The sequence below is a fragment of the Etheostoma spectabile genome, chromosome 3 (assembly GCF_008692095.1).
Source record: "Etheostoma spectabile isolate EspeVRDwgs_2016 chromosome 3, UIUC_Espe_1.0, whole genome shotgun sequence".
In the NCBI taxonomy this organism is placed as follows: Eukaryota; Metazoa; Chordata; class Actinopteri; order Perciformes; family Percidae; genus Etheostoma; species Etheostoma spectabile.
Window position 1 is genome coordinate 28,928,863 of NC_045735.1, and position 14,986 is coordinate 28,943,848.

The following is a 14,986-nucleotide window of genomic DNA, read 5'->3' on the forward strand; positions in this document are numbered from 1 at the left end:
ACTCAATCACTAATTGTCAGCATTTATGCGCTTGTCTCGGCACGGCACGGCCCACTAACCAAGGAAGAAAAAAGTCTGTTGCCTCTCGGCTCACAGATGTAGGTTGGTCGATGAAAAGTAAAACTGTCAAATTATCAGGAACTAGAAACTCGCTGTTAAGAAATGGGAACATTATCATATGCGATTACTCGTTTGAAAAAGTAACGCCGTATTTGACAACGCCGTTATTTTCACAACGCCGTTATTCCCATCAGTGATAGAAGTGGTGCTACATGCACAGTCTGTCTTTTACACACACGCTTGAAAACTACCATTTTTCTATAAAGGTTGAGTCTGGGACAGGTTTCTAGGTTTCTCAGAATCTGTTAATGTAACATGACTATTGAGCATTCACTTTCTTACCTAATCTCACAATTCTTCATCATGTGGAATCTTACATCTGTTTGATGTCGTCCACACCGGATCCTCTTCTTTTCACTGCTGAAAAACATTATTGTTAGCCCTTTAAATTGAACCTGTGGTAACATGGGGGGTATTTTCTGACTGCTAATTATAACTATCTTGGAAATTTTCCCAATGCTCTCTGACATGTAGAAAGTCAATTATTATGGTATCCACAACAAAATTCTTACATCTCTCTCCTCCAGAGAGTCTTAACTGAAGGCATCTTATAATCCAAAATTCGCATTTCATAAGCTACTCTTCCAAATGTTGGCTTGGATGCAGATTCATTGGGCCTAGCTAACAGATCAAGCCTATTGAAACTGAAGAATTCTTCCTTTCTACAGCAACTATAGTGCCTTTTTGCTGGTGCTTACCTGACTCAAAACTCACCAAAATTGGCGGTCACATCATCTAAATTCTACAGTATTTTGAAGGGGTTTCGGAATGGCACCACCAGAAGGCTATGGTTAGATGCTTTTACAAAAAATGAAACAAAAGTTTGAAAAAATGGAGGCCCGTGCGTACGTGTTAACGGTGCTCTACTAACAGAACAAAAGCTTGTAACACATATAAGCATGTCAAGATGTACAAAAAAACATCATCGAGCAAGCCATACCTAAACCCAACAGGAAGTCCCTCCCCTTTGAATTAAAAGTTTGAATTAGTGCAATTTTGGCCAGTCCACATGTCCGTCTGTTAACAAACTCCTCTTAGAGATTTCAACCGACTCACTTCAAATTGGGTCGTGCCATCTAAGATGTTAAAGATGAAAAGTTTTTAAAAGAAGAAAAACTTTCATCATAGGGCGTGGCTGTGGCGGGCGGTCCATTTTTGTACGTTTTGCCATCGCAACAAGATTGAGTATAACTGAGTCATCATTGTCGCACGTATTGCTCGAAACCTTCAAGATTCCTAAGAGTCCAAACCTGAAGGAGCATCTAAATGGCAGTGTTTACGCAAACCAGAAGCACACTGTGGCAACAAGAATGACCAAAGAGTCCAGGTGCTATGCTTTACAACTCCCGCTACGAGATTTCACCATGAACTTGAAACATTTGGTCTGTACACTCTCTTAAAGAGTAAAAGTTAAAATGAGGATGGCGTGATGGCATTTTGCATTTCTAATGTTGAACAAAGACAGTTCTTGAACTTAGGTGTACACTGTCCTGGTCCAAGTGGGCCGACAAAAAAATTTCTCGTTCGTGATAAGATCCAGCCTAAGGACACTCTGTAGGCCCAAGATTGCTTTGGTCATAGCACCCCCCCCTGTCAACATGAAATCAGACTATATGACAAGATCATCCCGACTTACATGAAACTTCTATGTGTGGGTCTACATGTGATCTGAGGCGCCCCGATACTCTATACTCAGCGCGAATTCCTGTTTTATTGGTTAACGGTTTTCCCCACGCCTATGCTTTGCCCACCCCCTGTTCATAGCAATGACGTAGGAGCTGGATGCGGTGTGGAGGTTTCATTAATCTCAGCAGGGAGTGTCCTTTTTTATTGGTGATGGTTTGCAAGGATTTTGGCCTCGCGAAATGCACGATCGCAAGTGCAGTGAGGGCTCGCCGCACACTGCGTTGCAGCTTTTAATCATTCTGCTTTGGAACATGGAGCACAAACACAAAACATATTACAGTGTTGACTGTCTTTTCACTTGGTACAATGGACTTTCCTGTGGTTGTATAACACATCTTGATCATGGTTGTTGTAAGTAGGATGCCTAGATATATTTTTGCAACAAGCTACACTGTTGGTCCCCTTACACAAAGCACATGAATCTCCTGCTGAGCACATGTGAGACAAAGTCAGGAAGTGTTTTATTTTTTATTTATCTGCCCTGCAGAGACCATAACTAGGTATAATGAATCGGCATATGTCTTTTAAAACCCCAGTGTGGACTGATATTGTTTGGTTTGGTTATATTGCTCGGGATGCAAGATTTCTTTCGCATTCACTGTTGTAATGGTTGTGGTCGTTCTATTGTGACGTAGGGGCAATGATTCAGTCTTGTTTTTGTAATAATGACTTTGAATACTTTGTCTTAGTGTTAAAGTATCACTTTGGTTTGTATGATTTGATTATACAGCATGTGCGATCATTCTGTGAATCATTAATAGACAAACCTGGCCATGCCTCCAGGTTACACAAAACCATGTTCGTCCATTATCAACAACGTAACAGTCCGGCACTGCTCTCCTGTGTCTCCATCACTTCAAGTCGTAGACTTCTTGGTTCAACAGGGAGTGCAGTTTACATGAGTCATCAGATTGATTTGGGACCTATTAGAAGACAATGGACTGTTTGCTTACAATACACATGATTTTCTTGGTTTTCTGAACGCTGTTTAGTACGTATGTATAATTCAGTTTCCCTCCTCTTGTCTTGTCTCGCTTTGCCATTAAAGTTTCAGCACATTTTCTCTTGACTGCAAGAGGGAAGATGCTTTTTGTTAACAGTGTATCATATAGCCGATATTCTGTTTCAATTACTTAATTTAGTACTTGCAATTGTTTATTAATTACTATAATGAAGTGCCCTCTGGGCAAACCATAGACAAATGTTAGCATCTTCACAGCAATGCTGCAATAAGGTGTTGGTTATTTTATTTCCCAGTACCCGTTCCTCATACTAATTTTGCTTTTATGTGGCCAGCCTTCTGAAGGTTTCTCTGGTTTGCCAACAATTCCAGTTGAATGACCCTGGTACACAATTTTTTTTTCTGTACTGCAGCTCTGACCTTTTTCTTCTATAGAAAATTGTTTTACAAGAAAGAAAGAGAAAGTTCTCGCACCTTGTTGTAGAATTATAGGTCAAATAACTGCTGAATGCACATTTCGCATTGGTGCAGTGAAAATGATCAAGAGTGACTGATAGTACAGCATTTCTCAGTAAATGTTGGAGTACAGGGAAAAACACAGTGGAACTCAGGATTGTGCAACCGCCCGTCTCCAAACAAACGTTTTTTCCTATTATTTTAATAAGCCTCATATAACCTTCTGAATGTTCTAGCCCTTGCAAGTAGTCGGGACTGGCCAATATTATCTCCGCTAATAATTTGCCACTAGTCCATATTTTCATACTCTATTTCAGACAACATGACGTGACTTCAGTCAGTTCTAATGACAGCATATGCTGCAGTTCTCCACAGGGCTGCACATTTCAGTACTGCATTCTAGGGATACCCTAACTAGAGGTTTGCCACAAGATAATGGTTAATAATAATGCGACAGGACCACATGGTCCACAAAATGGAAGAAGAGCACATCACACCCTGTGTGAGTACATTGCTGATTGGACATAACTTAAAGTTTAAGTATATTTCACTGTCTAGCTGAATTGTAGAACGTTAATGATCTTACAGTCCTAATTTATAATCATTGTTACATCATGATACATGTTAACTGGTAGCCTAAAGTTTTGTATAATAAAACTACCATTTTACCTATACTTGCTAAGCCCAACGAGGTGTATCATATTTACTTGTATAACTTATGGGCTTAATAATTCATTACAGCCTTAAGTTAAACTTTAAAGAAGTCCTTATGGTTGGTCTTCAACTGTCTTCGTGTGCGTGAATGTTTACACGGTAATTGTTTACACAGTGATTTTCACAGTTTTTTATACAATGCCATGTCATTTTTATCAACTATTTACTTACTTACATTATCTTAACTTAACCACGGAAGTAGCAATAATGCATCTTTTTAAGTGTACTTGTTTTATTAACCTACATTGATTATTTGTCCACTTACTATTTCAGTGAAGTGGGGAGAATTCAGCAACGATTCTATAAAGAAATGAGAAATGAGATACCACTCAATTAAAGATGGCGTGTTACCTACTTCTCAATTGGGTTTTAATGTTGCAGTGTCAGTAAAAGTAAATGTTGAAAATGTGATATCTAATGGTTTTGCATCTCTCTCATCTTTCTGTCTCTCTTTCTTGCAGAGATCATTGATAAACTTTCATTCTCCTCTTTGTCTGTAACCATGGGAATTACAAAATTAAACGTTTTTCTTTGTTTGGAAGGTGGTGGTGGAAATTTGTTTAATAAATTGTTTTCATTAAAATTGATTTAAAAAAATAGACTTTTTTTATTTTACCTGTTATTCAGCTAGCTGCTAATTAGGCTACCAATTGCCCAACATGCACTCTTAGCACCAAGTTCAGACAATTGCAAGACAAGTAGTATCTGTGTGTAAAATCCTTTTTAAACTTATATTTGGACAGAACGTAGCTTTTGGGTGAGTAAATGTTTTAAACGTGCTGGTCATCCATTTGGAAAGTGTGGTATGAAAACTAGGCTCCTAGAAATGAGGTCCTGAAAATGCAGCCTCTTTAGTAAAATAAGCTGGGTGCTGGAAATGCAGCCACCGTACTGCAGGAACAGAGTACTGGGTGGAGAAGCCATATATGTTTTTGTTTGGTTTGAGCCTTTCTTAAGATAAGTTACAAGCTACACTACAACATTACTCTAAGTTTAACCAGTGTGACCTCATCATAATCATCCCCAGTTTCATATGTCTACCATTTTTAACCAGTTCAACCAGAGGGATTTTGTTTAAAGAAGAAAACGGCAAGTGAGTTAGAAGAAAGACAAAAAGATGAGAGGACGCCAGAAAACCTTTGTGTAGGTAGCAGAAATGTTTTTGTTGCTACTAATGTCACAAGCACTCAGATCTGCACTTGCACTTGCAACCCCTTTTAGAAGCATGGATTTGTGAGACGTGCATAAAGTAGCCCATACAAGAACCCATACACCATGCAATTAAATCCTCATACAAGGTAGACCCACCGAGAAGAAATTGATGAAATTGTGTATAAATCATAAATTGCCTTTATTGCAGCACTTGATATACTTGCCCTAAAACACATCTGTGATACAAGTAATCCCAGAGCAGTGTTAGCCCAAAGCTCTCCGAGCTAAACTCTACAAGTGCCTGCCTTAGTTTTTGGGGAAATGACTTGATAAAATGATGTAGCAACAACAAAAAAATAAACACCTTAAAGTTAGATCATGAACTACAATAATGAATGAAAGTTAAGATACAATCTGAACGGATTAATGGGGACAATGCATGGGAGCATGTCCTTATTGTTAAATTTATTATGCCTGTTAATGGAAATGACGTCAAAAAAAGGAGAACCGATGAGCAGAAGAACATAGTCAGAGGCTTGTGATGAACTATTTAATCAAGGGTGGAGCTGTGCCAATCAATATTTCACAGTGGCCTCATCACTACCGGGGTTGGCACTCATTAGTGTGAAGTTCAGGTGTTCAGTCAGCCATCTACATGGAATGTATTATGAATACAACAAATAATGTATTGTATTTGGTATAGCTCTTATCTTGTCTCACCGGGGAGTGACAACAATGGGTGGGGCGATAAATGTCTTCTACTGCAATGTGTTGTTATATCGTATGCAACATACACCATTAGGACACTTCTTATTTTTACTTTTGGGTATTGCTTATACTGTAAGGAATTGAAATTCAACATTCAATTTTTTATTTAAAGTCTATCTAAGTAGTGACTGACGTAGATTGCTGATAAAAGCCCAGGAATCTATAGTAAGAGTGGCTTCTGCCATTTAATTTGACTTTTTTGACAAAAAAACCACAAAACACCCCGCTCACCACCTTTATTTAAAAGACAATGACAATATAAAAATTCTTCAATGCATCTCCTTATATTATTTATTTTTTAACAAATTATTAACCTCCCAAAATAGCAGCCATTAATTATTAGTTAGTTTAGTTGTATTTTATTTCATTTAAAATGATACAATGACTTCCGCTTCCGCATGCCAGTAGAGAGCTCGCGACGACGCTCTGACCGAAATAACTCTTAATTTGCTGTTATTTAGAATTTAATTCCCACCTACTTATCCAAAGACGCTACCCACATGACCTCGTCACAAAGACTACAAGAAGAGACGAAGACGGGGAAGTGATGATGCGAAGACGACACAGAAACAGCTAACCTTGATGCTAGGCTTAACTCAAATGAAACAGAGACCGACTTGTTAATGCTAAGAGCTCCGCAAATTTCGAGAAACTGGAACGGCGCAACGACTTTTGGAATCCCAATCCCGGATGGAGTCATTGATTGCAGAATAAAAAAGAGAACCGAGGCACTGGAAGAGAGACTGAACACAGCGGAAGAGAGAGTGAGTAACGCAGAAGACCGTGGCCTACAGCAGGAAGGTGCTAGCTTACTTGCTCAAAAAAACGCCAAAATAACCGCAAAACTGGATGATATGGAGAATAGAATGCGCAGGAACAATATAAGAGTGTAGTGGGATAAAGGAAGACTCAGAAGGAAAGAGATGATCCCGTTTATTAAAGATTTTTTAAATCTGCGCTGGAGCTTCCTGAAGGTACAGATATTTGCATTAGAGAGCCCATAGAGCCCACGTTCCGAAGCCGGTCGACATCTCCACCGAATCCTAATATTCGCTTTTTTGGACTTCAATGTCAAGCACTGGTACTACAGTGTGCGTGAAGCAGCGGATACAGAGTTTCGGGGATACAAATTGTCTTTGACCAAGATTACTCCACCGAATGCAGAGAAAAAAGAAACAAGTGCTGAAGTCATTAAAAGCAAGACCAATATAAAGGCCAGTCACCATCCCCGGCTCAACTTAACTGTTTTTGGAAAAGGGTGCAAGACCTTCTCCTCTCTGTTGGAGGCCCAATCCATCTGAAGGAACTCGGGATCCCGTGGAGGTGGATAGCGGGACGTCATGGAGAGAGTTGCGTACACAACTGCTGGCAGACCCAGGGGAGACGTGGAGGCTGACCCAGGTCTGGATAACATGGACATCAGGCCATACTAACTCGGTGGATCAGCACAAGCAGGGTTAAACGGTAATGTTTTACCTGATCTACCCTGGTATAGCAACATTTTTTCAAAGTGGATCTTGTTAAAAATATATTAGGACATACAGGTATAATATTATATTAATACTTTAGACTATGCGTTGGCGTATTCGCAGTAGTGTTTTACTTTTTTCCCTTTTTTTTTTTTTTTTTTTTATTCGGGCATTTGGTCCATTAGAATAGGAGACTATGGGGTCTACTGCTTACACACTGGTGTAATCCGCCCAGGGGACATAACCCTGTCCATTTACATCAGGAGTGTGCTGCCTATGTTTCCCAAGGGCAGCACATGGAATCCTTGGAAGTTCTGTGAGATGAAGATCTGACTACTTGTTCACTATATTCATTGTTTTTTTCGGCGAACTGATTTTGATTGTTAAGACATTATATAGATCAACATACTACTGAGGGATGTCATTTTCTTTTTGTTTTCATATAAATATACGACTTTGAAAATGGTTACTTACTTTAATGATAAACCACGTTAAAAAAGGAAAAAATTCTAACACATTAAAGGGTAATTGTACAATTGGGCTTCTACAAGAAACTCATTTAAATGAGATAGAACATGCTAAACTAAAGAGAGACTGGGGGGACAGATATTTAGTGCCATCTTATGGAAACTACAAAAAAGAGTAGCAATACTGTTCCATAATTCTTTATGCTTTGTAGCAGAAAACGTACTTAAAGATAAAGAAGGCCGCTGGATAATGGTGGTCGTTCAGTTGGAGGCAACCACTCTTACAATTTGAATTTACGCCCCAATTAGGATATTCCAGGTTTTTTTAAAGAGCTAGCCCAATTTTAGCGGGTCACTCAAAAGGAATGATTTTTAGGGGGAGACTTCAACTGTGTCTGAATCATTACGTGGACAATTCCCAACAGAACAAAAATATCAACTATCAAAAACGAAGCGTGAAGAGTCTATTAGAGGAGTTGGGGCTGTTGATATTTGGCGTGCAAACACCCAAAGATCAGAGACTATACTCACTTCTCAAGGGTTCATAGAAGTCTATTTGAGAATAGACTTCTTTTTGTTTCCCAACAAAGCAACCCACAGAGTGGTGGATTGTCACATTGACCTCAACTATTTCAGATCATGGACCTATTATGTCTTTAAATATCGAAATGGAGAAACCTTTTAAGCTATGGATATTGAACGATCACTTTTAAATAACCCAGAGCAATCCGATATATAAAGACGACTTAAATTTCTTTTTAGATATTAATGATACGGACGAGATTTCACCATCTATTCTATGGGACACAGCCAAAGCATACTGAGGTAAAATTATTTCATTTTCTTCAAAGTTAAAAAGAACGTGAGAAAAAAACAAGAAAACTTACAAGAACAGATTAAGAAACTTGAGACTAAACATAAAAAACAAATGAAGACAATGGTATTACAAGAACTTAGAAAATGTAGACGGTGTCTGAATGAGTTACTAACTTATAAAGCAGAGGGCGCTTGTTTTCGCAAACCAAAATACTATGACAGGGAAAAGCACGTAAACTATTAGCATTTCAATTAGAAAATCACAAGCAAATCGAACCGTTCAAAAAATTACGTGCCCAGTATCTAAAAAACTAATATCGCACCCCAAAGAATTGCAACGCATTTTCAAATATTATAGACAACTATATAATTGAGACTAATCCTAACAAATTAAATAAAATTAGGCATTTTTGAAACAAATTAACCTTAATAAACTTGACGAGGAGGCTAAATCATTAGTGGGGACATTACAAAAGAAGAATAAAATTTGTTATGGAAGCTTAAAATATAAATCACCAGGAGCAGACGATTCCCGGAGAATTCTATAAAATGCCTTTCAGGCTGAACTTATCCCACTCTTATGCAGAGTGTTTAATCTGCTTTAGGCTCCAAAGACCCACCTAAAACATGGGCAAGCAATATCTGGGTTATACACAAAAAGGTAAAGATCCCCACAATGCGCTCTTTATAGACCAATAATGTCTGCTGCGTATGACGTTAAGATTTTAAGTGCCATTTGGCCAAACGACTACAAAAGATTATTAATAAACTTATCAATCCTGATCAGACAGTCTTTTATACCCATAGACTCGGAATAAATAATTTAGACTACCCTAAATATAATTTCAATTGGTCAACAGAGGCCCTTACACATCCATGCTTCTTGGCCTAGATCCGAGAAGGCATTTGACGGTGGACTGGTTATTTCTGAACAGGTTCTATTGAAGATGGGCTTTAATAAAACTTTATCAGTTGGTTTGAGGTGCTGTACTCCAGTCCAACCTCTAGAGTACGCCCAATGGTTATATGTCAGAAAGTTTCCCCTTGAAAAGAGGAACTCGTCAAGGTGGCTGCCTTTCACCAATCCTGTTTGCTATCAGTATAGAACCCTTGGCGAATTTAAGAACAGACACATCAATTCTAGGCATACCGGATAAATCAGGACTCACAAACTATCATTGTATGCTGATGATGTTATTTCTGTATAAAGAGACCCAATAACTTCTATTCCAAATATTCTAAAATGTTTGAAGGACTTTGGTGTGGTCTCAGGAGATAAAATAATGAACAAAGTCAGAGGCCATGATGCTGATGGGCTCCTGGCCCTCAGAACTATCCAAATCAGTGAATTTCAACTGGTCACCTAATGGATTCCGATATTTGGGAATCAATATTACCGGATGTTTCCGAATTATATAAAGCAAATTTGGGAAGCTATTGGACCAAATTCAAAAGACTTGGACAGATGGGATATTTTACCGCTTTCCTTTTTTGGAAGGATTGATCAATCAGAATGAATGTTCTCCCTAGATTGTTGTATTTGTTTATGGCCCTTCCTATTTGGATTCCAATAACAAAATAAATAAATGCAAAATGATTGCTACATTTATTTGGCAGAAAGAAAGGCCAGAATAAAATTTACTCAATTGACCACTGGTAACCCTATGGAGGTCTTAATGTGCCAGACTTAAAATTATATACTGGGCAGCACAACTACAATGCAAGTGTAGCTGGCAACCAAAATAAAGAACAACATGCTGACATTGGAACAGAGCGCAAGCCCTAATTTTTCTTTACAGGCCCTTGTATTCTGCTCAACCGAAATCTGGAATAAATACAAAATTACGAATATATGGATGAAAAGTACTCGGACTTTGAACATGATTAGAAAATATGAAAGCTCCCAATCTATTTCCAGAGCTTCAAAATTTGGATAAATAGACTTTAAACCAGGCAACAGATCTAGTTTCGAACCTGGCAAAACAGAATTTAATTTTTTTGATACTTGTTGAAGGAAGATTCTGAATCTTTCAACCAGGTTAAAGAGAAATTGGGTTGAGCACACCTGATTTTTTATAGTATTTACAATTGGAAGCTACCTGATTCCCACAACAATGGGTCCCTTCTTCATCAAGACCTACTGATTTAGAATTATTCTTTTATAAGATCACCAAGAAAAAGAATCTAAGAACCTGTGTCGAATCTATACAAATGCTTACAGTCATGTCTGTCGAAGGGACCTCCTGGGATAAAAAAGATGGGAACTGGAATGAATGAGGTGATTGAAGATGAAGAATGGGAGCAAGTGTGTACGGGACATAACTGACTAACAGTCCAACATGGAAAGATTTATTATTGAAAATAATCGTTAGATATTTCAAAACCCCGTATATTTTTCCAAATTTGATCAAACTAAATCAAATTTGTGCTGAGACGACAATGCGGACTAGTTGGAGATCATACTCATGTCTTTTGGGATTGCCCAAAGATTAAGAAATTGGGAGGGAATTAGAAAAATTTCAAATATCTTACACACTTATATGATTGGAACCCCCGGATCTTGTTCTGGAATTCCCCCAAATATTTAAGTAAAGAAGACAATACCTATTTGGTATCCTTGTTCTCGTAGCCAAAAAATGATAACAGTATGTTGGTATAAACCTTTACCCCCTACTGTAAATCAATGGAAGAGAAGCTAGTGAACGTTTTATACGTGGAGAAAATACAGCAAAATTAAACTTGTCCACTGGTCTATTTGAGAAAAGATGGAATCCTTTGAAGACATATTCCAATTAATGTTGTAGTAAATATAATGTAAACACACAGATACATACTTTATAGGTAGACTTACCATATATCTCTGTTAAGATAAAAATATAAGTCACCGAGAAAGATTGGCCTTTATTTCATCCCCCATGTAAAAAATCCTGGATTTTCAGCTCGCGCCTTGTTTGGTTGTTTTTGTTCAACTGTTCATATGGTTGTATTGGAAATTGTTGTTTTCTGACTTATTGTATTGATCATTGATTTTGAATATTGGTCGATAAATAAAGTCTTTGTTCAAAAAAAAAAAAAAAAAAAAAAAAAAAAAAAAGTGATACATACAATGCAGACCGTAATGTACAAACATCCCATAAATAGTACAATGATAAAACATCCACCTCCAGTTCATCTGACTACAAATAATTATGCTTTTTTAACCAGTAGGATAAAAATACAAACAGCAACCATTCTGCACATACAGTACATCCTCTTGCTTAAACAGTGCATTAATAAAAATGGCTCTGGATTTTAGCTGATTATATGTTTAGATATCTTTATTATATTTATAAATTATGTTATGTGACTTGCACTGTAACTAACATGAAACTAACTTTGCATCAGTTCCACTTTAGACATCCAGACATGTCTTCAATCACTATCAGGCTTAGGGAGAATAACTAAATGGAAAGTAACTCTATTTTGTTAAAGTTACAAACATAAAAGACCCGATTATTTAGCATATTTAGTAAATGGGGATTATCAACAGGATTCATCTATTTAGCTACTATGCCCATGCGCACATATTGAACACTTCATGAGTCTCACACAATGATTGAGTGAAACCAGACTACAGCTCATTCACGCCTTTAACGTTAGTTAAAAAAGGCTTTTACTGGGTGAAATGTCAGCATTATTTTGGCAGATGAAGCAGAAAGTTGGAACAACATCACAGAAGTGCAAGTTATGCCATATGTACATTACTTTAATAGTGTGATACTTTTTTGGATGCAATGTAATATATGTGAATAAAGTAAAGTATTAAACTAAGAAATTACATGTAAACATTATTGATTGCACTATGTTGATGTGTGTCTCATAGGGATATATGTGTTGAATGTTTTCAGTCTGGCCCTCTTTGCTCTGTCTTTCTGCCCAGCTTTCTGAGCTTGGCGAATAGGAGCTCTCTGAACTTGTCACCCATGAGGAAGTAGAAGACTGGGTTGATGACACTGTGCAAGAAGGCCCACGGTCGGGTCAGGATGTACAGGCCCTGTATGTACATCTTCGTACACAGCCCTGCCCAAGCCTCATTAGATGCTATTCTGACATTTCTCAGCACATGGTATGGAGTGTAGAGAACCAGAAAAATGACTGCAGCCATTAGAACAACCCTCAAAGGCCGCTTGTATGAGGTTGTTCTGTTCTGGACAGCCCTTTCTTGGACACGGAGCAGATGGGCAATTTGGTAGGAGAAACCACAAAGTCCAAGCACAGGGAGAACGTAACCAATCACGGTTAGTCCCAGGCTGTAGCCCAATGTATTGACATTTCCTTGCAAGCTGGCAAAGTCCTTGCATCGACTCCAGTTTCCACTCTGGAGGTCATCAATCATCAGTGATATCATTGGAGCAACTTCCACATTGACAGCTAGCCAGCTCAGCCCTGTTACGATCAAGGCTGATCGTGGACTCAGCAGGAAGTGGTTCCGTGTTGGATATCTGATGAGCAGGAAGCGGTCCATGCTTAGCAAAACCATAAACAGGATGGAAGAGTAAAGATTTACATGCAGTACATAGCGGTTGATAATGCAAGCATAGGGACTGGTCTCTGATTGGTTGTTTGCATAGAGGTACGCGAGACGTGGCAGTGTGCAGAGGAAAATTAGGTCGGAGACGGCCAGGCTGAAGAGGTAGATGTTGCAGCTCTGCCACTGCTGCAAACAAAATATGTAACCAAGTACAACCACAAAGTTGCCAGGAAAACCGATGCAGAACTCGATGCCATAAGATGGTGACAGGTAGTACCTCTCAAGCACTTCAGTGATTTTTGGACAAGGCTGCACCTGGAGAGAAGAGGGGATGGGAGGACAGAATAGAAGAGGACAACATAGAGAAGAGAGGACAGAGGAATAGAGTGGGGCATGGAGGGGAAGTGAGAGGGAAAGAAACAAATGTGAGTAATAAAAGAAACAATGTTCTATGACTTGGAATTGTGACCATTTTAAATAACAGATTCAATAGGAAGACATTTTAGTTTTCAGAGCCTAACACATTCAGCACAACATCATCATAGTATGTGTTAGTATATGACTTACCATGCTGTAGTTGCTGGTAGCCTGAGTATTTGGTGCAGCCATGAGCAGGTGCAGCCACGACAGTATCTGTACACTGTAAACAGTAAACACTGCGCTCTGAGGGTTCAGGTGCCTCTTATATGACGTGGCTCAGAAAACAAACACTTTGAGTGTCATTTGCATATAACATGATTTAAACCAACGAAAACATCCGAGCAGACTTGATAGGTTAAGTTAATTAAGTTATTAGTAAAAGAAGAAGTCTTGTATCTATACAAGTTTGCAGAATTAAAATGCAGATGAGCAAGGGTTCTAACAGCAGTGGCATAGCAACAAGTAGAAACATATTTCATATTTATCTGGGTCAAACCGTATGTTTACTGTCAGTAAGACAGCATTGCGTTCAATGATTGGGGCATTGCAAGAGTACAACGTATAAATCAACCAGCAGATGAGTCCATATTTATTGTTTTTAAACAGAATAAGTTGGTGTTTACAATTTTCCAACAACACCTTCTAAAATGTTGGTTTTCTCTGTCTATAAGTAAGAGAAAGTGTATCTGGACAAAGAACTGTCAAATATGAAGTGGTGATTCATGCACAGTTTTTTCTAAGCACTTGAACTAAACATTTTCTATAAGGGATGAGTCAGGGTTGGGTTCAACTAATCATATGGGTTTCCATACGTTTACTGTCTTATTAGAGGAATCTGTTGCAATAATGCAACAGAATGAAATAATAACAATTGAGCATGTAGCTTTCTTAACTAATCTCAACTAATCTTTAACCAGTGTGGAAGATTATATCTGTTGATGTCGTCCAAACCTGATCCTCTTCTTCACTGTCTGAAAACAATTAGTGTCTTTACTTAAAATACTTTTAAATTGAACATGGTGTTCTGACATGCTGATTATAAACATCTGAGAAATGTATCAATTATTATGTATCACAAGCAAAAAAAAAGCATTACAGTCTTCCTGGCCTGCAGCCAGAGCTTCCGAACTGAGACGCATCTGTAATCCGATCCGATGGAATTGCATTTCAAACTACGTCCAAATGTGGCTTGAATCAGAATTGCAAAAAAAATTATTTCAATTCATTTATTTGCTGTCCAAACTTCCTAAAGTCAATCTGGATACCATCTGGATATACAAAAAAAGGATTTGGGCTGTCAGTCTGAACAAGGCCTTATTCACTTTGCTTTAGAACTATGGAGCACTAAACACAAAACTATACTACAGTGTTGACTTTTCAATCCATGGTATCAAGCACCTTACCTGTGGTTGTATAATACATCTTGATCATGTTTAGTTCTAATAAG

At 38.2% G+C, this 14,986-nt stretch overlaps 1 protein-coding gene and 1 pseudogene across 1 annotated transcript; both read right to left on the bottom strand.

Annotated features, from left to right (window-relative positions):
* Positions 1 to 1,699, bottom strand: part of LOC116682579 (succinate receptor 1-like) — a 2,381-nt pseudogene extending 682 nt beyond the window's left edge.
* Positions 1,700 to 12,445: 10,746 nt separating this feature from the next.
* Positions 12,446 to 13,856, bottom strand: LOC116679682 (succinate receptor 1-like). Its single transcript, XM_032509233.1, has 2 exons — positions 13,687 to 13,856; positions 12,446 to 13,434 (listed from the first exon to the last, which is right to left on the bottom strand). Exons 1-2 carry the CDS (start codon positions 13,726 to 13,728, stop codon positions 12,493 to 12,495), a joined length of 984 nt encoding a protein of 327 aa, XP_032365124.1. The 5' UTR covers positions 13,729 to 13,856; the 3' UTR covers positions 12,446 to 12,492.
* Positions 13,857 to 14,986: the final 1,130 nt, after the last annotated feature.